The sequence below is a fragment of the Papio anubis genome, chromosome 20 (assembly GCF_008728515.1).
Source record: "Papio anubis isolate 15944 chromosome 20, Panubis1.0, whole genome shotgun sequence".
NCBI lineage: Eukaryota > Metazoa > Chordata > Mammalia > Primates > Cercopithecidae > Papio > Papio anubis.
Genome location: NC_044995.1, coordinates 12,791,901 through 12,817,526, shown reverse-complemented (window position 1 = coordinate 12,817,526; position 25,626 = coordinate 12,791,901). Strand labels below are relative to the sequence as shown.

Sequence of the window (25,626 nt, the reverse complement as noted above, 5' to 3'; positions counted from 1 at the left end):
AAGTTCTTTGACAGATAGTGTGGTTTGGCTATGTCCCCACCCAAAATCTCATTTTGAATTGTATTTCCTATAATCTCCACGTGTTGTGGGAGGGACCCAGGGGAAAGTGATTGGATCCCGTGCTATTCTCAGGATAGGAAGTGAGTCTCACAAGATCTGATGGCCTTATAATCATCTGGCATTTCCCCTGCTTGCTCTCAGTCTTTCCTGCCACCCTGGGAATAAGGTGCCTTTCTTCCCCTTCACCTTCTGCCATGATTGTAAGTTTCCTGAGGCCTTCCCAATCATGCAGAACTGTGAGTCAATTAAACTTCTTTCCTTTAAAAAAAAAAAAAAAAAGAAAAGAGTGGCCTGGGCTCACATCACTGAACAGCAGTTTCAGTAGTCACTGCCAGCTGTCCTAGATCCCTCTGTTCTCCCTGCCCATGTGAATGTCGCCTAACAGGCTCAGCAGTGGGGTATGTGACAGGACCAGTACTCCATGACTGGTCGTTCCTCACCCTGACCATGGCACCCTTGCCCTGCCAAAGATTGTACTCCTGGCTGAACATTAGGCAGTATACTCCAGATAGAAACCACACAGAGTAGTGGATCAAACTTTTCACCAACAACAGACCATTTATGGTGGAGACCACCTTTTCAGATGTGACATGGCTCATAGTCTCATTTGTAAAGAGCACTTTTCAGTTCATGCACAGCAGGATTCATAAGTGAGAGGACTCAAGGACCAGGCATTTGTAAAGGCTTTCCAGGGTAACTACCCACTTCTGGCACTGGAGTACCCGAATAGTGAGAAGCTCAAAAGAGAATATGGAAATGCCTTCCTTTCTCCATCACCAGAGCACTCATGGCACAGGGAAGCCATGAAAAGTTGAGTGGGAAGATCCTGCCACACAGCTCCAACATCAGATAACACCAGGCAGGCCATGATAGGGAGAAGCCCTTCAAGAGCAGTGGCTATGGGAAGACATGAAGACTTTTGCCCTCTTCCACCACCTAAGAACCCACACTGAAGAGAAATCTTTAAACACTTGGTATGAAAAAAGACCCTCAAGAAGAAATCAATCCTTATCTATAACCAAAAAATTCACAATAGAGAAAACCCCCGCATGTAAGGAATGTGGGATTGTCTTTGGTCACCTCTCCTGTGTGAGAAAGCAATATAAAGTACCTGTGGGGAAAAGGCATTACAAGTGCAGTGAAAATGGGAAAGCCTTCAGCTGTAGACACCCCCTTTAAAGAAAAATCACCAGAGAATTCACGACAGAGTTATGGGCAACAAATGTGGGAAAGCCGCAGCTCCCAGAATCTTAGGCAGCACTGTATTACTGCTATTGCAGAAACCATCCGTATTAGTTACCTATTGCTGTGTAACAAATTACTCAAAACCTAGTGGCTTAAAACAATAGTTATTATCTCACAGTCTCTGTAGGTCAGAAACTTTGGTGCAGCTAACTGACTCCTCTTCAGGGTTTCTCACAAGGCTAACATCAAGATGTCACCTGGGGGGTGTGGTCATCTGAAGGCTTGCCTGGGGAAGGCTCTGCTTCCAAGCAAACTCACATAATTGGCAGCATTCAGGTTTTTTCTGTGGGCTGCTGGACTGAGGGCCTGTCTGTTGGTCTGAGACCTCCTCCAGTTCTCTGCCACATGGGCCTCTCCAAAATGGCAGCTTGTGGATCAAAGCTTGCAAGCTGATAATGCAATGGAGAATACCAACAAGTCAATTATTTGTAATCTAATAATGGAAGTGAGATCCCACCATCTTTGCTATGTTTTATTTGTTAGAAGCAAGTCACTTGCTCCAGCCCACAGTCAAGGGGAGAGGATTACACAAGAGCATGAATACCACAGGGCAGAGATCATTGGAAGCCATGTCAAAAACTGCCTGCCACACTGTCTCATCTCTGCCATCTGGCAAGATCTCATGATGTGTCAGTCTCCCCCACTGTGCTAAGGGAAGGCAGCCTACCTTTCCATTCTCTAGAGAGAATTTCATATAGTCTGAGCCCTTTGAGTACCCTCATTTTCTTTCCCACTGATGGCTTTAGATTTTGGTATGACACAGTTCTTGCTAAGATCTGAGCTGGTGTCTTCTGGAGCTTTCCAGAAAAGGCTTCTTGCCTGGGCATGGTGGCTCACGCCTATAATTCCAGCACTTTGGGAGGCCAGGGCAGGCAGATCATGAGCTCAGGAGATTGAGACCATTCTGGCTAACATGGTGAAACCCCGTCTCTACTAAAAATACAAAAAATTAGCTGGGCGTGGTGGTGGGCGCCTGTAGTCCCAGCTACTTGGAAGGCTGAGCAGGAGAATGGTGCGAACCCGGGAGGCAGGGTTTGCAGTGAGCCAAGATTGCACCACTGCACTCCAGCCTGGGTGACAGAGCGAGACTCCGTCTCAAAAAAAAAAAAGAGAAAGAAAAGGTTTCTCTTCGTGGACACATTGTTTGCATCTACATGTGACACTTGGGAATGATTTGTTTAATCTCAATCACCCAGTCCTGGATCTGCCTGTCTCTCACTGAGATAATAAAGGCCTTAATGTTTAGCCACTTGCATCAGAGGTGGCGAGTTGAGTTGAAACAATTCATCCTAATAAAAAGAACAGCTTTTGTAGGGGGCACTGAGTGTCTCAAACAGCCGCATGGGCAGGAAGAACACTCAGTCCAGTTTTGGTTGAATTTGCCTTGTTGCCCTAAGGCCTCCTGTGAAAAACTGACAGGCTCAGACTGAATCTTGTGGTTTAGACACCAAGGGTCACCTGTGGACCCAGAGCTGGCTCTGAAGAATGGGGTAGTTTCTTTGAGAACCTCCACAGCAAAAATTTGGTCCTCTGTTCCCAGTGCATGTCCTACTTTACTAGCTATGTCTCCCAGTACCTGCCCATGGCTCATGACTCATGAAATATAGAGCTCAGTAGGCAGGTATAACTGGTTCAGACCTGCCAGGGCTATGTGGAAACTATCATTGGTACAAAAACAGTGTGGAGAAGACTGTGGTAGACAAGAGGGGACATGTCTGTTCTAAGGGCATATCAGAAACTTCCAATGACTATGGCCAAGTGAGATAAGGGTGTATAGAACTTCTCAGGACATGCAGACCTATGTGTCACTCATAGCTGAAATTCAAATAAATGTTTTGTGGATTTCCTGTGGACTCCCTGGGCTGTTCATCTCATGGCCATCCCTGCACAGGTAGGAACCTCCAGACAGAGAAGATGGAAACCATGGTCTGGAGGGGCTTATGTGAGTAGCCAGGGTTTCTTGAGACTCACATGGCCGTGGCCTTCATCATTCCACTTCTGGTGGCCACCAAGCAGGTCTGTCCCTCTTAAGGGGTGGGGAAACAATATGGTGGAGTCAGTACAGATTTCCCATATCTCCTGCTTTTCCAAGAAGAGCCAAATATTCAGATTTTTATGTGGCATGTGATTTTATAAATGTTGAAAATCATTTCCAAAAACATTTCAATGCAAACTCAGTTCACCAAAACTATAGGTTGGCTTTAGATATTTCCCTGGGTCCTCCTGAGGCCTAGGGGAGAAAAGACCAGAAATCCTCTGACATGAGAATCTTTGGCCTGTGGTGTCCATCCATACTGTATGATGGATCAGAGGCCACTGCAGCTGCCATCTCTCCCAGAAGCCCCTGAGGGGGTGGACAATGATAACCACATTGTGAGCAGAAGCCACAACAGTTTTGCAGTTAGCAGAGTTTACAGCAGGGCTTCTCAAATACTCCCCAGCACAGTGAGGTGTCTGGGGGATCCCTACCCTGCTTGGGCCTGCCTTCCTGAGTGTAATGTCTCCAATATGGAAGACGCATGTGGGATCAGAATTAAAGGTCAGTTGAGCCACATGGGGCTCAGGCTTCTAAGCTAATAAAGTTAGGGTAGACACATCATCAGAGCTCAGTCCTCTGTGTGAGTGGCCAGGATTAGATCTGATAAGATGGTGCTGGGCATGATGGTGGCATGCCTGTTCCCAGCTACTTGGGAGACTGAGGTAGGAGGATCACTGGATCCCAGGAGTTCAAGACTGCAGTGAGCTATGTTTGCACCACTGCACTCCAGCCTGGGCAACAGAATGAGACCTTGTTTCTAAAACAGGGAAAAAAGGTCCGGGCACGGTAACTCACGCCTGTAATCCCAGCACTTTGGGAGGCCGACACAGGTGGATCACCTGAGGTTGGGAGTTTGAGACCAGCCTAATATGGAGAAACCCTGTCTCTACTTTAAAAAAAAAAAAAAAAGCCAGGCACAGTGGCACATGCCTGTAATCCCAGCTACTCAGGAGGCAGGAGAATTGCTTGAGCCTGGGAGGTGGAGGTTGTGGTGAGCTGAGATCGCGTCATTGCACTCTAGCCTGGGCAACAAGAGTGAAACTCTGTCTCAAAAAAATAATAAAAAATAAAAATAAAAAAGGGAAAAAAAGGTTCCTAAAACATGAGTAGAGTCCTATGTGTTTCTACTGAACCTGCCTTCTGATCTCCGACTGGGTCTCAGTATACGGCACCCAACCTGTTAGGGGAAGAGAGAGACATGTTTGCCAATAACGCCAGAGTATTCCAGGCAAAGTCCTGATGGCTCTGATCTTTGAGCTGTCCAGGTTACCAGCTTTTGTGGGATGCAGTGGTTCCACTGTTTTCAGACTATGCTCAACCCAAAAGGTAGTTGCCTTCAGCCCCTTGATGCAGTGTACTGACTACCCTGTTATTGTACACTCCGCTGTATGCAATGGTAGTTCTCTTCTGGAATCTACTGGGCAGTTCCATGCCCCTGGGCCTTTGCTTGTGCCCTCCCACATCAGGGACACCCTTGAAAGGCTTCTCAACCTCTCCCAATCATACCTCCAGATCAGCCGCAATCTCTCCTCCATGCTGGTGTCAGCATCTGTTGATTGCCTCATCTCCAACTCCCAAGCTTTGAGTGAACTATCCGGAACATGAGGGCTGTGAAATCTGAAGAGTAGCAGATTAAGGCCAAGGGTGCCAAAACACTCAGTAACCTTCTCTGGCTTGGCTCAACTTGGACTCCTACTGCTAACAAATTATGTGATCTGGGGCACAGACTCCCAAGTTTCAGTTGTCTCTTCTATAAATTCATGAAATCTGTCTCGTAGTGTCACCAGAATTTCGGTCAACACAGAAAGCTCTCCATCAATATGAAGCCCTTTACACCTACAGTGGGAATCACTACATTCCCCTTAGGCCACACCCACTAACCAGAGCTTCAGCCATTATACCCGGATGGCAGACAATGTTGTCCTACCATGCCATCCTCTCACCTTGGACCCCAATATTGACATTTCCAGACTGGCCTCTTGTGAAACCCAGATCCTCTACCCCCAGCCCCAGCCTGCTTTTGGCACTCAGTGAAGTCAGCCAAGCTTCGATTGTGTGATGAGGGAGGCACGGCCTGACAACCAGTGACTCAGAGCTACCAGTCTCTGGCCTTTCCAAAATGCCAAGAACTCATCGATCTGCAGACCTTGTAACCCTCAAGGAATCACTATTCCCTCAATGGGTATGAAAATAGACACCACTGTGATTCAAGAAGGTGATCCCAGAAAGGAACACAAGTGAAAATTTATAACCAAGAGATTTCAACATGGGAGGGTGGAAATCTAGAGGTAGGGAGAGGTGAGTAAACAGTGGAAACATTAGACCCAGTTCACCTGCCTTGAAATCCCAGCTCTCTTTCTTACTAAATCCTACCTACCATGTGACCTTTGCATTAGGCTGTTTTTGTGTTACTTTTTTTTTTTTTTTTTTTGGGACAGAGTCTCGCTCTGTCCCCAGGCTGGAGTGCAGTGGCCGGATCTCAGCTCACTGCAAGCTCCGCCTCCCGGGTTTAGGCCATTCTCCTGCCTCAGTCTCCCGAGTAGCTGGGACTACAGGCGCCCGCCAACTCGCCCGGCTAATTTTTTGTATTTTTTTAGTAGAGACGGGGTTTCACCGTGTTAGCCAGGATGGTCTCGATCTCCTGACCTCGTGATCCGCCCGTCTCGGCCTCCCAAAGTGCTGGGATTACAGGCTTGAGCCACCGCACCCGGCCGTTTTTGTGTTACTATAAAGAAATATATCAGGCTGGGCACAGTGGCTCATGCCTGTAATCCCAGCACTTTGGGAGGCCGAGGCAGGTGGATCACCTGAGGTTGGGAGTTCGAGATCAGCCTGGCCAACATGGTGAAACCACGTCTCTACTAAAAATACAAAAAATTAGCCGGGCATGGTGGCAGCGATTGTAATCCTAGTTACTTGGGAGGCTGAGGCAGGAGAAATGCTTGAACCCAGGAGGCAGAGTTGCAGTGAGCTGAGATCACAGCATTGCACTCCAGCCTGGGCCATAAGAGCAAAATTCTGTCTCAAAAAAATAAATAAAAATGAAAGAAAGAAAAGAAATATCTAAGTCTAGACAGTTTATAAAGAAAAGAGATTTGGTCAGGCGCGATGGCTCACGCCTGTAATCCCAGCACTTTGGTAGGCAAAGGCAGGAGGATCACTTGAGCCCAGGAGTTTAAGACCAGCCTGGGCGACAGAGCAAGACCCCATTTTTTTTTTTTTTTTTTTTTTTTTTGAGACAGTCTTGCTCTGTCATCCAGGCTGGAGTGCAATGGCTCCATCTTGGCTCACTGCAAGCTCCGCTTCCCGGGTTCAAGCAACTCCCCTGCCTCAGCCTCCTGAGTAGCTGGAACTACAGGCACACGCCACCATGCCTGGCTAATTTTTTTGTAGTTTTAGTAAAGATAGGGTTTCGCCACGTTGGCCATGCTGGCCTGAAACTCCTGACCTCATGATCCACCTGCCTTGGCCTCCCAAAGTGGTGGGATTATAGCCATGAGCCACAGCGCCTGGCCAAATTGTTTCTAACTTTTGACTATCTCAAATGAAGCCGCTGTAAACATTTGTGTACAAGTCCTTGTGTGAATGTATCCTTTGAACTATCTTGGGTAGATACCTAGAAGTGGAATTTTGGGGGTATATGGTAGGTGTATGTTTAATTGTTTTTTTTGTTTTGAGATGGGGTCTGGCTATGTTGCCCAGGCTGGACTTGAGCTCCTGGGCTCAACAGATCCTCCCGCCCAATGTAGCTGGGACTACCAGTGCACTCCACCATACCCAGCTTTTATGTTATGTTTAACATTTTAAGAACTGTCAAACTGTTTTCAAAAAAACTACGACACTTATATTAGAACTCACTGAGAGTTCTAGTTGCTCCACATTCTTGCCATATTTTTGTATGTTTGTCTTTTTCATTTTAATAATTCTAATAAATGTGTAGTGGTATCTCATCATAGTTTAAATTTGCATTTCCTGAATGACTAGTGATATTGAACTTTTCTTTTTTTTTTTTTTTTTTTATTTGAGACGGAGTCTCGCTCTGTCGCGCAGGCTGGAGTGCAGTGGCCGGATCTCAGCTCACTGCAAGCTCCACCTCCCGGGTTCACGCCATTCTCCGGCCTCAGCCTCCCGAGTAGCTGGGACTACAGGCGCCCGCCACCTCGCCCGGCTAGTTTTTTGTATTTCTTAGTAGAGACGGGGTTTCACCGTGTTAGCCAGGATGGCCTCGATCTCCTGACCTTGTGATCCGCCCATCTCGGCCTCCCAAAGTGCTGGGATTACAGGCTTGAGCCACCGCGCCCGGCCATGAACTTTTCAAGTGTTTATTCGATAACCATATATCTTCTTTCAAAGAATGTTTGTTCAGATCTTTTGCCCATTTTTAACTTGGGATGATTATCAACTTATAATCGACTTGTGTTATTTATATATTTGAGATAAAAGATGTCAAATATATTTAGCAAATATTTTCTCCCAACATGTGTTTTTCCTTTTCCTTTTGCTTGTTTGTTGTTGTTGTTTGTTTTGTTTTGTTCTTTTGAGACTGAGGTTCACTCTTGTTGAACATATTGAGACTTCCAGTTCATGAACATGGTAAATGTCCTCATTTACTTAGGTGTTCTGCAATCAGTCTCTCTGAGTCAAGCCATTCTCCTGCCTCAGCCTACCAAGTAGCTGGGACTACAGGCGTGGTGGCAGGTGCCTGTAGTCCCAGCTACTCGGGAGACTGAGGCAGGAGAATGATGGGAACCCAGCATGCGGAGCTTCCAGTGAGCCAAGATCACGCCACTGCACTCCAGCCTGAGCGACAGAGCGAGACTCTGTCTCAAAAAATAATAATAATAATAAAAAAATAAATCCAGTGTTCATTAATTTCCTATCTAGATGATCTATCTAATGCTGACAGTGGAGCATTAAAGTTCCTATTACTGTATCAGGGTCTACCTCTCTCTTTAGATAGAATATTTGCTTTATATATCTGGGTCCTCCTGTGTTGGGTACATATATATTGAGAATTGTTATATCCTCCTGCTAAGTTGATCTCTTTATCATTTGTAATGATGTTCACTGTCTTTTTCTTTTCTTTTTGTAGAGACAAGGGTCTCACTATGTTGCCCAGGCTGGTCTAATTCCTGGCTTCAAGTAATCTTCTCACCTAAGCCTCCAAAGTGCTGGGAATTTAGGTGTGTACCATCACACCAGGCCTCTTGACTTAAAGTAGGTTTTATTAGTTCCTCTCGCTCCATTTTACTCCATTTTCTATCTGCATGGAGTACTTTTTTCCATCGTGTTACTGTCGGTCTTTATGTGTCTTTACAGGTGAAATCAGGCAGGCTAATTCTTAGGCCTACAGGTGGCTTGCTCAGGTGCTGGCAGTGGCAGAGGTGGGCCAAACAAGGTCCTTGGGCCCCTAGGAAGCATGTGTGGCATGGGCAATGGCACCAGTGGCGGGACAATCCTCAAGTTCCCAGGCAGCATGCACAGGCATTACTATTGTCTACAACAGGCAGGGCTGACCAGCCTCCAGAACCCCAGGTGGCAGGTATGGGAGGGTGCTGGTGGTGGCAACAGACTGAGTGGGCAAATCCTCAGGCCCCCAGGAAGAGTGCATAGATGCCAGCAGTGGAGGACAGGGAAGGGCGATCTCTAGGGCCCCAGGCAGTGTGGATACCACTCAAGCACACTGCCTGGAGTCCTAGGAATCACCGGTGCTTCCCTGTCCACCACTGCTGGCATCTGTGCCAGGGAGAACCTGTCCTCAGGGTGTGTGCAAGTGTGTGGTGGCCCTGATACTGGGAGGGGAGTAGGGTTGCTGTTGGTGGCAGCAGCCCCAGGCAAGCAGCTCTCAGGCTCTAGGGAGTACACACTTTGGCTCCCCTTGTCCCCGGGGCAACCTCCAGGGGAACTACACTGCCTTGGATGTGGAACATTGTTTCGTGCTAGAGTGCAGGGGACCCGACCACACTGCTGGGTCCAACCCCTGTACAGCCACTGCAGCCTTAAAGATGGATGTAGGGGGATGTCAGAGGGGCTCCAGGGTTGTGTAGATGCAGGGTCGTTGGGTCCCAAGGCACGATACAGTCTGGTCTCTCAATTATGGCCGTGCAGCATCTGACCTTAGGTCCAGCAGTGAAAGGGGTGGGGCGTGGGGGGAGGCGGGACACCACATGAGCTCCCTGTATGGAATAATGTCATTATGCAAACTCTAGACAAATCCCTATGCTAGTCTCAGGGGCTGTGAAGATTAAGGAGATCTGGCCAGGTGCAGTGGCTCACACCTGTAATCCCAGCACTTTGGGAGGCGGAGGCGGGTGGATCAATTGGGGTCAGGTGTTCGAGACCAGCCTGGCCAACATGGTGAAACCCCGTCTCTACTAAAAATGCAAACATTAGCCAGGCATAGTGGTGGGCACCTGTAATCCCAGCTACTTGGGAGGCTGAGGTACGAGAATTGTTTGAACCCGGGAAGGGAAGTTTGCAGTGAACTGAAATCACACCACTGCCCTCCAGAAAAAAAAAAAAAAAAAAAAAAAAGATGAAGGGGATCTCTTGTGACTGGGATGGCTGGAGACCATGGTAGGAACTTGGACCACTGAGGATGTCTCACTTTCCCTTTCCCTGCACTGGGGAGCCTCTCCCAGCCAAGTTGGATTCTAACGTCCTTCTTCTGTACCTCAGGTGTTTCCTGTCACTTCTCTGCTGAATTCCATCGTTTTCTCTTAGGTACTGTACTCAAAATGTGCTAATCTCCTCGCTATTTCGCTATTTCGTTGCCTCTTTGTGGAAGAGGCAATTGCCGGATGCCTCTATTCAGCCATCTTGGCCCTCCACTTAATTTTTTTTTTTTTTGAGACGAATTCTCGCCCGCCGCCCAGGCGTGCAGGCCGGATCCTCAGCTCACTGCAAGCCCCGCCTCCCGGAAACCACGCCATTCTCCCGCCTCAGCTCCTCCTGGGACTACAGGCTGCCCCACCTCGGGCCTCTCCGGCTAGTTTTTTGTATTTCTAATAGAGACGGGTTTCTTTTTTTTTTTTTTTTGAGACGGAGTCTCGCCTGCCGCCCCAGGCTGGGAGTGTGCAGTGGCCGGATCTCAGCTCACTGCAGCTCCGGCCCGGTTCACGCCATTCTCCTCCTGCCTCAGCCTCCCTTGGTAGCTGGGACTACAGGCGCTCAGTCCATCGCGTCCGGGCTAGTTTTTGTATTTTTAGTAGACGGGTTTCACCGTGTTAGCTAGACAGCCCTCATCTCCTGGACCTTGTGATCCGCCTGTGAGACGTGGGTTTCACTGTTAGCCAGGATGGTTCTGACCTCCTGACCTCGTGATCCGCCCGTCTCGGCCTCCCAAAGTGCTGGGATTACAGGCTTGAGCCACCGCGCCCGGCCTCAATTTAATTTTTAATGCGGTGTGATTTAAGGATCAAGGTTTCCATTCTGTTTTCTTTGCTTCTGTTGGAGTACGGCTATCCAATTGTTCCAGCACTCTGTGTTGAAAAGACTATACTTTCCTCCACTGAATTACCTCTGCTGCTCTCTCTAAAATCAATTGATGATCTATGTGTGTCTATTTCTAGATTCGGTTCTACTTAATTTGTCTTTTTTTTTTTTTTTTTTTAACTGTAGCTCTGTAGTAAGTCTTGAAATCATGCTATATAAATTCTTTATTCATTTTAAAGTTGTTTGGTCCTCTGCATTTCCATGTGAATTTTAGAATTAGCAAGTATATTTCTGTTTTTAAGAAAGCCAACAGTGGCTCACACCTGTAATCCCAGCACTTTGGGAAGCCGAGGTGGGCAAATCACTTGAGGTGAGGAGTTCGAGACCAGCCTGGCCAACATGGTGAGACCCAGTCTCTACTAAAAATACAAAAATTAGCCAGGCGTGGTGGTGCGCACCTGTAGGCCCAGCTACGTGAGGGGCTGAGGCAGGAGAATTGTTTGAACCTGGGAGGCAGAGGTTGCAGTGAGACAAGATTGCACCACTGCACTCTGGCTCTGGTTACAGAGCGAGTCAAAACCAAAACAAAACCTAGTGACATTTTTATTGGGACTGCATTGAATCTGCAAATCAGCTTGGGGAGGATTAACATATTGAGACTTCCAGTTCATGGACATGGTAAACGTCCTCATTTACTTAGGTGTTCTTCAATCAGCCTCTCTCAGCAACGTTTTGTAGTTTTCAGTGTACACGTCTTGCATAATTCTGTCAAATTTATTTCTAAGTATTTCATAATTTTATGCTTTTATAAATTACATTTTTAAAATTACACAGCTGGGCGCAGTGGCTCACACCTGTAATCCCCCAGCACTTCGTGAGGCCAAAGTGGGCGGATCACGAGGTCAGGAGTTTGAGACCAGCCTGACCAACATGGTGAAACCCCGTCTTTACTAAAAATACAAAAATTAGCCGGTATGGAGCCACACGCCTGTAATCCCAGCTACTCGGGAGGCTGAGGCAAGAGAATCACTTGAACCTGGGAGCTGAGACTGCGCCACTGCACTCCAGCCTGGGCGATGGGGAGACTCCGTCTCAAAAAAAAAAAAAAACAAACTTAACAATTTGAATTGGCATCCATTCACCCTAAAAAAGCAGCACTGAGATTTCTTTTTTTTCTTTTTTGGAGATGGAGTCTTGCTTAGTCACCCAGGGTGGAGTGCAGTGGCACGATCTCGGCTCACTGCAAGCTCCACCTCCTGGGTTCACGCCATTCTCCTGCCTCAGGCTCCCGAGCAGCTGGGACTACAGGTGCCCACCACCACACCCGGCTAATATTTTGCATTTTTAGTAGAGATGGGGTTTCACCGTGTTAGCCAGGATGGTCTCAATCTCCTGACCTCGTGATCCACCCGCCTCGGCCTCCCACAGTGCTGGGATAACAGGCGTGAGCCACCGCGCCAGCCAGCACTGAGATTTCCATAGGCAGCAAGGTGATCAATATCCTATCCAGCAGCCAGTCTGAGTGCACAGGCTGGGGAAGTGGGGAAGCAATGGAAAATGAAGGTAATTCCTCCCTCAATGGATTTTTGTGAAGCTGAGGGAGGAGGCAGATGGAACTCTACTCCAGAGCAGGTTGAAGACGCTGAAATCAGCAAGAGGCTGAAAGCACTTCCCCACAAGACAGGTCCGTCATTGCCATGGCAGTTTGCCATTGCCTTGGCAACACCCGGAAGTTACCACCCATTTTCTAGCCCATTCTGAATAACATTTAGCATCTTGTATGTCTTTAAGAGTGGGTATATAGGCTGGGCGTGGTGGCTTACGCCTGTAATCCCAGCACTTTGGGAGGCTGAGGTGGGCAGATCACAAGGTCAGGAGTTCGCGACCAGCCTGGCCAGCATGGTGAAATCCCGTCTCTACTAAAAATACCAAAATTAGCCAGGCACGGTGGCAGGTGCCTATCATCTCAGCTACTTGGGAGGCTGAGGTAGGAGAATCGCTTGACCCCAGGAGGCAGAGGTTGCAGTGTGCTGAGATCGCGCCACTGCACTCCAGCCTGGGCAACAGAGTGAGACTCCATCTCAAAAAAAAAACAAAAACAACAACAACAACAAAAAAACTGGGTATAAGCCAGGAACAGTGTCACACCTGTAAACCCAGCACTTTGGGAGTCTGAGGCTGGAAGATCACTTGAGCCCAAGAGTTCAAGATCAGCCTGAGCACATGGCAAAACCTTATCTCTTAAAAAAAAAAAAAAAGAGATGGGGTCTTGCCGTGTTGCCCAGGCTTGTCATGAACTTCTCGGCTCAAGCGATCCTCCCACCTCAGTCTCCCAGAGTGCCGGCATTACAGGCATAAGCCACTAATCCTGACCCCCCGACCAAAAAAAATTTTTTTTTTTGAGACAGATTCTTGCTCTGTTGCCCAGGCTGGAGTGCAGTGGTGCAATGTTGGCTCACTGCAACCTCTGCCTCCCAGGTTCAAGCAATTCTCCTGCCTCAGCCTCCCAAGTAGCTGGGGTTACAGGTGCCCACCACCATGCCCTGTTAATTTTTTTGTATTTTTAGTAGAGACAGGGTTTCACCATGTTGGCCAGGCTGGTTTCGATCTCCTGACCTAAAGTGATCTGCCCACCTTGGCCTCCCAAAGTGCTAGGATTACATGCGTGGGCCACCACGCCCAGCCTAAAACGATTTTTTTTTTTAATTAGCTGGGTATGGTGGCATGCACCTGTAGTCTCTGCTACTCAGGAGGCTGAGGTAGAAGGATCACTTGAGTCCCAGAAGTCAAAGGTGCAGTGAGTCGTGATCACACCACTGCACTCCAGGCTGTGTGACAGAGCAAGACTTGGAAAAGGCCCCATAAACCCCAAGATCTGGATCCATACTTTGGTTACCCCACCTGTCTCCCTTGAGCCCTAGAGGGAGAGCCCTGACGCTGTGACTGCAAAAACTTGACAGTGGAAAAGGCCAGAGCATCCAGAGACACCGGGAGTACTGGCCAGGTCAGAAAAGGCACATCCCACGACTACAGAATCCTTCAGTCTCAGGATAATGGCCCTGAGAAGAGAACAGCCCAGAGAGTATATGAGAATCCATAAAGTCTGTAAATTATTTGCTGACAGTGAGCTTGCTACAAATAACAGGTCTGCAATTGCTGAGTTCTGGTGCCCTCACTCCATGAAACCTCAGTTGCTGGAACATTTGTGGATGCGTCTTTAGAACTGGCTCAAGCCCTCTTGTTTACCAGACACTTCACTCCACACTGCTTCACTATTTCTATGCCCACTTACTATACTCAGATTACTCTACCCAGCAGGCCCCTAAGGGTTTTACAGTCAGTCTAGAACTTACCTCCATGTTCCAGATTTTGGAGAATATGGCTTCTGAGCTGAAAATGGAAATAGCTCCTTCTGACTAATGCTGGAAGTTCTGGAACATTCCCTGGGAACAAAGAACGCAACTTTTTCTGTCCATAAACATACAGAAGATCTCTCACCAACTATTCCCTTCCTCAAGGTGAGCTCTGGACCTACAAAAAAAAAGCCTGACATCCAGGCTACAAGTCTTTCCCTGGAGGACTCAGGGGCCAAAACAAATTAGGCCAACCTTGATTAGAGCTATTTTCTGTCATCCTGCCATCCCCACTGAGGCAGAAAAAACTCAAGAGACCACCCCCACAAGAGCCATTCCCTCAACTTATGGTGATAGTGCCTGATTCTATTCTCAACAATTTCTCCAAGTACAGGGATCAGAATCTCATTTTTTTTTTTTTTTTTTTTGAGATGGAGTCTCACTGTGTTGCCCAGGCTGGAGTGCAGTGGTGTGATCTTGGCTCACTGCAAGCTCCGCCTCCCGGGTTCACGCCATTCTTCTGCCTTAGCCTGCGGCTGGGATCAGGCATTCAGCCACCACACCGCCTAATTTTGGTTTGTATTTTTAGTAGAGACGGGCTTCCACCATGCTAGCCAGGATGGTCTTGATCTCTGACCTCGCGACCTCGTCTGCTTCGCCTCCCAAAGTACTGGGATAGGTGTGAACCATCACACCCAGCCCCAGAACCTCACACAAAGTGACTTGGCAAGGCACAGTGGCTCACAACTATAGCACTGCACTTTGGAAGGCTGAGGCAAGAGAACTGCTTGAGGCAAGGAGTTCGTGACCAGCCTGGGCACGTAGCAAGATCCTGTCTCTGTAAAAACTTTACCAGCTTGTTAGCCACACAAGTACAACTAGCTATTCAAGATGCTGAAACAGGAGGATCACTTGAGTCCAGTAGTTCAAGTCTGCAAATGAGCTAGATCACGCCACTGCACTCCCCAGCCTGGGCAGTGTGAGACCCCTGTCTCTAAAAACCAGGCTAGAGCAGGCTCCCAAGACTTCTGGGAGGCCAAAGCAGGAGAATAGCTTGAGGCTCAGAGTTCCAGACCATTGGCAATGTATAACTGCACTAAAAAAAAAAAAAAAATTAGCCAGGTGTGATGTGGCACACACCTGTAGTGCCAGCTACCTGTGGGAGGGCTGAAGCAGGAAGATCCTTGAGACCGGAGTCTGGCTAAGTCATGTGAGCTATGACGCACCATTGCACTCCAGCCTGGGCAACAGAATAAGACCATCTCAAAAATATTTAAAAAAAAAAATTTAAGCGGCTTAAACCATAAAGCCTTTATTGCCACACAGTCCAGAGCAGTATGAGACAGTCCATGCTAGAGCATGACAAATACCACGTATGATGTCAACCATGTCCATGAAAGTGGTAAACCTTCCCAGGAAGCCCCCAGCAGATACCAGCTCAGCTCCTCTGGCCAGAGGTGGGTCATGTCCACAGCTAAACCAGTCAGGGGTAGGGAATGAGGTCTGTTTTGGGCTCTACCATTAATGATTCTCTACTGTTTAGAGCAAGGAGCACAAGGTCTCCTGTCCCACTTGCTGTAGGGACCTTACGGGGTGGACAGAGGAGGATGGCGGTGGATAAACTGACAGTGATGTGACACTCCCAACAGCCACAGGCAAGTCAGAGTGCAGTGTGGCTCCTGAAAGCTTCCCACACGCCAGGCACACATGGGAACTCTCCCCGGGGTGGATGTTGGGATGTACAAGGTTTAGCTTCTTTCAGATGGCACTCTCATGGCCACTCTCCTCAATCTCCTTTCTGGAAAAAGACCCTTCCTGATGAACACGGTGCTAGCAGCTAATGACTTTCCCATGTGACCTGTCCCCCTGGGGCCTTTCTGAAGTATGGACTTTCTTGTGCTGAAGGAGGGTGGAACTATGTTTGAAGGCTTTCCCACACTCTGTACATTCATAAGACCTCTCTTCAGTGTGGAACTGCTGGTGCCGATTGCGGTAGGATCTGGTAGTGAAGGTTTTCCCACACAGGCTACATTCATAGGGCCGTTCCCCAGTGTGGACTTTCCAGTGCTGATAGAGGCCTGAACGGGTCACGTAGGCTTTCCCACATTGCTTGCATTCAAAAGGCCTTTCTCCAGTGTGAACTCTCTGGTGAAGAATGAAGCTATTACTGTATTTAAATAACTTCCCACATTCTGTACACTCATAGGGCCTTTCTCCAATGTGCACTTTCCGGTGCCGAATGAGGGTAGACAGAACACTGAAGGTTTTCCCACATTTGCTGCACTCATAAGGCCTTTCTCCAGTGTGAATCCTCTGGTGTAGAACCAGGGCGTCTTTGCGGTTGAAGGTTTTCCCACAGTCACTACACTTAAAAGGTTTTATGCCTGTGTGAACCTTCTGGTGTTTCCTCAACTTGGACGGGTAACAGAAGGCCTTCCCACACTCATTACACACATGGGCTGTTTCTCCAGGTCGAATTTTTCGGGGGTTAATGTGAGTTGACTTCTCCTTGGAAGCACTTCTGCCTGTTGGGCATCTGAAGGGTCTGTCTTCAGAATGCATTATCAGATGGTCAAGGAGGGCGAAGGCCTTTGAGAACACCTTCCCACAGTCACTGCATTTGAACAGCTTCTCTGCCACATGGACTTCTTGCTGTTGCCCACAACTGGAACCAGGTGGGAAGGCTGCCCCATGCTTAGTGTGCCTTCTTGGTTTCCCCTCACCATGAGTGTCCTGGGGCTGGATGACTCTGTAGCTCTTCAGACGCTCGGGACGGGCTCTCTCATCCTCCACTCTACATAGACCATCTGAAAGCAGAGATGAATCTGTTACTAAGAGTTGAACTAGAGGGAGGAGGTCCCTTCATCACCAGTGCATGTCAGACACACCCAAAGGGACTCCACAGAATTGCTGAAAGGCTCAGGCGCGGTGGCTCACGCCTGTAATCCCAGTGCTTTGGGAGGCCAAGCTGGGCAGATCACCTGAGGTCAGGAGTTCAAGACCAGCCTGACCAACACGACGAAACCCCGTATCCTCTAAAAATACAAAATTAGCCAGGCATGGTGGCGTATGCCTGTAATCCCAGCTACTCGGGAGGCTGAGGCAGGAGCATCACTTGAATCCGGAGGCGGACGTTGCGGTGAGCTGAGATCGCGCCACTGCCCTCCAGCCTAGGCAATAAGAGCAAAACTCCGTCTCAAAAAAAAAAAAAAGAATTGCTGAAAGGTTGCTAGGAAAGGTCTGGACTGGGAAAGCCTGGCCCAGCTGAACATGGCTCCACCAGACTACAGAATAAGGAAAACCTCAACTGAGATGAAGGCACAAGATAGGATGCAGTGCAGGGAAGAGAAGTGGGGTCTCCAAGTCACCCCTCTGCAAACGGTTTCAGCAGGGCCTTGGCTGCTGGGGACAGTCAAGCATTATGAGGAGGCATGCATCTAGACCCAGCAAAATGTGATTCCAAAGTAGCAGCTAGTGTTTAAGTAAAAATTAAGGATGGGCTGAAGTTCAAATACCTGTTTAAGGATATGAGCACATCTCAAGACACCCACTGAGTCGCCAATAATAGACAGCTCTGCACAGATACAGAGAAGGGCAATGAGGAGACACAGGCCAGACAGGCAAGAACATGCGGGGCCCGAAAGTCATGGCAGAGATGGCAGACTGCACAGTGTCCAGATAAGACAGGAAAGGTGGAAGGAAATAAGGTATGGTCACTGCCCTCAACACCAAGGTAAGTAACAGTGTATGCAGATACTCAGCATAACTGAAGAAACAGACAGTTCAGCAATAGTAAAGATTGTAATTTCCTACCATCAATAATGAATAGAACCACTAAGAAGAAAATGAACAAGGACATAGCAGACTTGAACAACAATGAAAACCAACTAGCCCTAACAGACACCTACAGAGCATGCCATCCAACAACAGCAGGATATACATTGTCACATGCACATGGAACGGTCTTCAGAACATACCATTTGCTAGGATATAAAATAAGGCTCGGCCGGGTGCAGTGGCTCACGCCTGTAATCCCAGCACTTTGGGAGGCCGAGGCGGGTGGATCATAAGGTCAGAAGATCGAGACAATCCTTGCTAACACAGTGAAACCCTGTTTCTACTAAAAATACAAAAAAAAAATTACCCAGGCGTGGTGGCGGGCGCCTGTAGTCCCAGCTACTCAGCAGGCTGAGGCAGGAGAATGATGTGAACCCAGGAGGCAGAGTTTGCAGTGAGCCAAGATCGTGCCACTGCACTCCAGCCTGGGCGACAGAGTGAGACTCTGTCTCAAAACAAACAAACAAACAAAGCAAAGTAAATAACGTCTCTAATCCCAGCACTTTCGGAGGCCAAGGACGGGTGAAATAACGAGGTCAGGAGATCATGACTATCTCTGTCCAACAAGATGAAACCCCATCTAAAACTAGAAATACAACAACAGAAACCGAAATTTGGTGACAGGCACCTCTAGTCAAATTTAATCGGAATTCTAAAGCAAGAGACATTCCTAAAAATCCAGGGAGGTCAAACTAACAATGAGCTAAGATCACATGAAAATTACAAAGTACTTTGAGAGGAATGAAAATAAAAACACAACAGGCCGGGCGGTGGCTCACGCCTGTAATCCCAGCACTTTGGGAGGCCGAGGCGGGTGGATTATGTAAGGTCGGGAGTTCAAGACCAGCCTGACCAACATGGAGAAACCCCGTCTCCACTAAAAATACAAAATTAGGCCAGGCGCGGTGGCTCACGCCTGTAATCTCAGCACTTTGGTAGGCCGAGGTGGGCAGATCACCTGTGGTCAGGAGTTCAAGACCAGCCTGGCTAACATGGCAAAACCCCGTCTATACAAAAAAAAAAAAAAAAATTAGGCGTAGTGGCACATGCCTATAATTCCAGCCATTTGGGAGACTAAGGCAGAAGAATCGCTTGAACCTGGGTGGGCGGAGGTTGCAGTGAGCCAAGATTGCACCACTGCACTCCAGCCTGGGCGGCATAAGACTCCATCTCAAAAAACAAAAACAAAAACAAAAACAAAAAAATTAGCCGGGCATGGCAGCACATGCCTGTAATCCCAGCGACTTGGGAGGCTGAGGCAGGAGAATCACTTGAACCCAGGAGGTGGAGATTGCAGTGAGCCAAGATTGCGCCATTGCAGTCTAGCCTGGGCAACAAGATTCCATCTCAAAAAGAAAAAGTAAAAAAAGAAAACAGAAAAAGAAAAAAAAAACACAACAAAAAATTATGGGAGCAGAAAACGCAGTGCTTAGTGGGAACATTATAGCTATAAATACCCATATTTTAAAAGATCTCAAACCAATAACCTAACTTTACATCTCAAGGAACAAGAAAAACAACTAAACCCAAAGATAGCAAAAGGAGGAAAATAATAAATATTAGAGCAGAAACAAATGAAACAGAGATTAAAAAAAGAGAATCAACAAACCAAAATTTGGTTCTTTGAAAAAATCAACAAAATTGGCAAACATTTACCTAGAGTGACAAGAAACAGAGAGAAGACTCAATACAACTTCAAACAGGAATGGAAAAATTTAAAAATAATGAAATACTATGTCAAAATGTATGCCAACAAATTAGATAACTTAGATGAAATGGACAAATTCCCAAGTAGACACAAACTATCAAAACTAACTGATTCAAGAAGAAATAAAAAAATCTAAATAAAAGTGTAACAAAGAGGTTTTTCTTGTTGTTATTAAAAAACTTTCCCCCCAACAGGCACATAACCCCAAGCCCTGATGGCTTCAATGGTGAATACTAACAATACTGAAATAAGAATTAACACCAATAATTAACAAACTCTTCCAGAAAACAGAAGAGAAGGAAACATTCCCAACTCATCCACCGACGCCAAAATTACCCTCATACTCAATACAGAGACATTATAAGAAAACTACACCACTGGTCGGGCATGGTGGCTCACACCTGTCATCTCAGCACTTTGGAGGCCGAGGTGGGTGGATCACCTGAGGTCGGGAGTTCCAGACCACCCTGGCCAATATGGTGAAACCCCCGTCTCTACTAAAAATAAAAAAATTAGCCGGGCATAGTGGTGCATGCCTGTAATCCCAGCTACTCGGGAGGCTGAGGCAGGAGAATCACTTGAACCCAGGAGGTGGAGGTTGCAATGAGCCGAGATTGTGCCACTGAACTGCAGCCTGGGTGACAGAGTAAGACTCTGTCTAAAAAAAAAAAAAAAAAAAAAAAAACAAGTATTATAAGCCATGACAGGGAATTTATCCCAGTAATGCAAGGTTGAACATTTGAAAATCAATTACTGTTGGGAGGCCGAGACGGGTAGATCACAAGGTCAAGAGATTGAGACCATCCTTGCCAACATGGTGAAACCCCATCTCTATGAAAAATACAAAAATTAGCTGGGTATGGTGGTGTGCACCTATAGTCCCAGCTACTCGGGAGGCTGAGGCAGGAAAATCACTTGAACCCTGGAGGTGGAGGTTGCAGTGAGCCGAGATCGCACCACTGCACTCCAGCCTGGAGACAGAACAAGACTCTGTCTCAAAAAAAACAAGACAATTATTGTAATACACCACGTTAACAGAAGAAAGGACAAAAATCACACAATTATTTCATTAGACATTGGAAAAGCATTTGACAAAATCTAGGGACCTTTCTTTTCTTTTTTCTTTTTTTTGAGACGGAATTTTGCTCTTCTGCCCAGGCTGGAGTGCAATGGCACAATCTTAGCTCACTGCAACCTCCACCTACCAGATTCAAGCGATTCTCCTGCCTCAGCTTCCCAAGTTGTCCGGAGCTGCACGCCCCGGCCATAGCAAATAATAATTAATGATTAAACGCCCAAGCTCTATTCCTTTCCACCTTCTACCTCCTCCCTAGATTTGTTGTTTCTCTTTTGTATCAATACCTCATAAAAGATGGCGCTCTTCCTGCTTCTTCTTCACTTGTTTTTCCCCGCCGCTGCGAAAATTGTTACTTTGTAGCGCAGGCACCATCCCGCGCCCGGGAAAATTACCAACTGACAGCGCAGGTGCAACATGACCTTCGACCAGAGAAACCAATACCTACTTGGTCACGCCCTCTGCGATGAGATCATCTCCACCTCTGGCCCAACCCCTTCCCCTCCAAGTGTATATAAGGCACTGCATTACTGCCATTAAACGAGACTTGATCAGAGCACTGTCTTGTCTCCATTTCTCGTGTCTCTTGTCCCCCAAATTCCCACTCCCTCCTCCAGGGCCTGCTTCGACGATCCCGCGGGCCGGGATACCAAGTAGCTGGGATTATAGGCATGTGCCACCTCTCACGGCTAATTTTTTATTTTTAGTAGAGATGGGGTTTCACCATGTTGACTACGTTGGTCTTGAACTCCTGACCTCACCTCAGGTAATCCACCCACCTTGGCCTTCCAAAGTGCTGAAATTACAGGCATGAGCTACTGCACCTGACCATGACTTTTCTTAGTAAACACATTAAATGAACTAGAAAGAGCAGGGAACTTCCTCACCTGAAATGGGCATCTGCAAAAAACTAACAGCTAACACTATACTTAATAGTGAAAGACTGAACACCCTCAAGATAGGGAACAAGGATGTCTTCTCTCCCCATTTCTACTGAATAAAGTACTGGAGGGTCTAGCTAGGTCAGTGAGGCAAAGGAAGAAGTAAAACTATTTCTATTCATAGATGGCATGATCTTATATATGGAAATAGGAAGGAATCCACTAAAAAACTATTTGAACTAATAAACAGACTTAGTAATGCTACAGGATATAAGATTAGTATACAAAAACCGATTACATTTCTACAACTAGCAACAAACAGTCCAAAATTAAATTAAAAAAACAATTCCATTTAAAATAGCATCAAGCCAGGTATGGTGGCTCACGCCTGTAATCCCAGCACTTTGGGAGGCCAAGGCTGGTGGATCACCTGAGGTCAGGAGTTCAAGACCAGCCTGGCCAACATGGCAAAACCCCGTCTCTACTAAAAATACAAAAAATTAGCGGGGCGCGGTAGGCGCCTGTAGTCCCAGCTACTTGGGAGGCTGACGCAGGAGAATGGCATGAACCCCGGAGGCGGAGCTTGCAGTGAGCTGAGATCGCGCCACTGCACTCCAGCTTGGGCAACAGAGCGGGACTCCATCAAAAAAAAAAAAAAAAAAAAAAAAAGAAGTACAGTTGTACACTGATAATACAAAACATTGAAAAAACAAAAGAGCTAAATAAATGAAAATATATCCCATGTTCATTGACCTAAAGATTTAATACTAAGATGGCAATATTGGCTGGGTGCGGTGGCTCATGCCTGTAATCCCAGCACTTTGGGAGGCCAAGGTGGGCAGATCATGAGGTCAGGAGTTCGAGACCAGCCTGGCCAACACAGTGAAACCCCATCTCTACTAAGAATACAAAAATTAGCCGGGCATGGTGGCACGAGCCTGTAGTCCCAGCTACTCAGGAGGCTCAGGCAGGAGAATCTCTTGAACCCTGAAGGCGGAGGTAGTGGTGAGCCAAGACTGCACCACTGCACTCCAGCCTGGGCAACAGAGCGAGACTCTTGTCGCAAAAAAGGGAAAAAAAAAAAAGGTAATATTCCTCAAACTGTTCTGATTAAAATTCATGGGTCAAGGCTGGCCCAGGGAGGTCCCTGCAAAATTTATTTTGTAGGAAGGCAAAACCCGGAGCACAGAGAAGCCACGTCTTCAAGAGTCACTGGCCAGGAAGAGGCAGAGCTTGGTGGGATTTGGTGGGCAAACTATGAAACATCTGACCCCCAAAACCTGCTCCACTGGCTCCTGGGGCAAGAGGTGTTGAGCCTGCCAACAGCATTGCTCAGAGAAAGGCAGAGAAAGAGCACACAGCCGAGTCCCACCACCCACAACACCTACAACAGGGAATCTGGGAAGAAACAGCTCCTGCGGTTTGGCTTCGTTACGGACAGAACTTCGCATGGGGAAAATGCGGGGGTAGTCAGTGTGCTGAGGGACAGTGTGAGAGACTTACCCAGTGAGCTAACGAGTGCAAAGTTCTCCAGCATCACATCCCGGTATAGGCCCTTCTGGGTCACATTAAGGAGCCCCCACTCCTCCCTGGAGAAATATACCGCCACATCCTCAAACATCACCAAGCCCCGCAATGATGGGTCCAACTGAACCTTGGGGTCAATGATGGGCAGAAAAAAACAACCAAAACATGGACAGATGGACATATTCAGGCCCTTGACCTGTATCTCAGGGTCCTATCACATCTCCCTGACATTATCCTTCCCTATGAGACCCAAACCCCTCCTCACCATACTCCCTACACATACCTTTATACCTTCCTTCTCCTATCCCAGAGGAATATCAGAGCTGCTGGTGTTATTGATGTCTCTGGTGTGACTACTGGAAACTGTGTCCAGCCCAAAGCGACAACAGGCTGGTGACCAGACTGATGCCATCTATGTGCAGGGCCAAGCAAACAGGCTCCACTCTATCTCCTGCCTGCCAATTCCAGTCCCAGAAATCACACCTCTCAGACGCAACCAAACCTATGCTCATCCTTCTCCCTTAGGTCCCAAGTACCTGGTCCCAGGGTCCAGTCTGCGTCCTGCTCGACAGGCACAGAACTGGACAGCAGAATGCCTAAAACTCTACACCCTCAGCACAACCTCCCCAGTTTACCCTATAGGCAATCGCCTGGCCTTCCACACGCCCTTCTGCACATGTGGCTCCAGAGTGCCTGGCACAGCAACTACGACCCCATCCTGTCCCAGTCCTGCGGCACATCTCCAATGGCTCCCACTGCCAAGGGCATGCCCCAGCCCTGCATCAAAGACCTCCCCCGAGAACCATACGCAGACCTCCTGCCCTCCTCCAACTCTGCCCTGGCACACGCCGCCCCCCACTTGGCGGCCCCCCTCATTCCTCGGAGGCACCCTCTGCTCACCTCCGCCTCCCCGGCCATCGGACAGTGCGGGCGGAACCCGTGGCCTGGACCCACGGCCTCAGCCGAAACCCGTCCCAGGGGCTGAAACCCTCGGCCGCCGTGGAATCTTCCCGGGAAGCTCTCCCCGAGCGGTTGAAATGCGTCCGAAGACAGGGAGCCGCTTCCCGGAGCCGCGGGGAAGGAGAACGGTACGGAGGCCCGGGAGACCCACGGCGCCTGTCCGCGAGCGACAAGTCTGAGGAAGATGGAGCCACTCGCCGGTGGGGCACGGAGCGTGGAAGGCGCGGCAAGGGTCCTTGCCCTTCACCTCGCCCAGGGGATCGCGAGAAAGTCACTCCGGCCCACGCAGAGCTGCCTGGGGCGCCGGGACAGATTTCCCGCCGAGGACTGCGGACTGCTGGGCAACGCCGGAACTCCCGGAACTCCCGTGGCCTCCGCCTCCCGTAGCTCGGCGCCCCTCACGCCACGACCTCCATTCCCGGCTCTCCTCGCGGCGCGGCTGGGTCGTTGCCAAGGCGATAAGGCAGGGCGCCGCTGGCTCCTGAAGCGGGGCGTGAACTACATTTCCCATAAGGCGCCTCGACGTGCGACCGTTCAGACTTGGCCAATGGAGGCCCAGGAAGGGGAAACGTTCGGGCGGGCCCTGCGCGGGGCGGGGCTTTCGGATTCGACTTTCGGCGCTGGCTTTGGGGCGGTTTGCGGCAGTGGGATCGTTGGGCCGTGGGCGGTTTCGAGGAGGGTCCGCTGGTCTTATTGATGCCTCTGGTGTTACTACTGGAAACTGTGTCCAGCCCAAAGCTACAAGAGGTTGGTGACCAGACTGATGCCATCTATGTGCAGGGCCAACGAGCGAAGGCGCGAGAGTCCCAAAGTTCTGCTTCGATGACCTGTACGCGTCCTGGCCGCAGTGAACGTTGCTGAGCTCCGGTGACCTCACAGTGGAGGGGCGGCCCCGTGGGGCCATCGGACCGCGCCGCGCGGGGGCGTTCCCCAGGGCCTCCGCAGAAGCCCGCCTGTGCTCGCAACCGCCCCGAAACCCTCTCCCTGGCACCGTGTCCGCTTTACGGAGCCCGGAGCAAGGCTCAGAAAAACGTCCCAGCCAGAAACATGGTACATGCCTGTCATCAGGCAAGTCTTCGAAAGGCGTCTGGGACCGGGGGACCTCGTTAAGAGGCGGTGTCGGGGGAAGGTCAGCGGTTGTGTTTCAGATGTGTTGGGCTTTCCGCGCCCCACAGTGCGGGCGACGTGTGGGCCACAGGTGTGAATGTCAGGGACACGTCGCCCTGCACATGGCCGAGGCACGGTAGACTCGTAGTCTACCCCATATCAGGCCATGGTGATCTCAGGTATGGGGGCCTGGGACAGGAGGGTGAGTACATGACTGAGTACGTCAGGGCACGGCGTCTGGGACACATCAGGGGAGGACGCTGACAGGAGAGTAAACGGGCTCCTGGGTGTCTTGCGCTGAAGTCAGACGCGTTCATGTTAGAGCATGTGGGCCTGTGTCCCCCCGGACGAACCGAGTTCTTAGGCAAGGTCCAGAGGAACTTCTACCTCAGGGTGATGCA

The 25,626-nt window shown here is 48.7% G+C and overlaps 1 protein-coding gene and 1 long non-coding RNA gene across 2 annotated transcripts; both read right to left on the bottom strand.

Annotated features, from left to right (window-relative positions):
* Positions 1–288: 288 nt before the first annotated feature.
* Positions 289–14,601, bottom strand: LOC103880233. The gene is made up of 3 exons (XR_641144.4): positions 14,131–14,601; positions 4,850–4,960; positions 289–1,694 (listed from the first exon to the last, which is right to left on the bottom strand). It is a non-coding gene; the product is annotated as an uncharacterized LOC103880233 (long non-coding RNA).
* Positions 14,602–15,426: 825 nt separating this feature from the next.
* Positions 15,427–25,022, bottom strand: LOC101010361 (putative uncharacterized protein ENSP00000383309). The gene is made up of 4 exons (XM_031660389.1): positions 24,952–25,022; positions 24,621–24,856; positions 24,059–24,515; positions 15,427–16,937 (listed from the first exon to the last, which is right to left on the bottom strand). Exons 1-4 carry the CDS (start codon positions 25,020–25,022, stop codon positions 16,925–16,927), a joined length of 777 nt encoding a protein of 258 aa, XP_031516249.1. The 3' UTR covers positions 15,427–16,924.
* Positions 25,023–25,626: the final 604 nt, after the last annotated feature.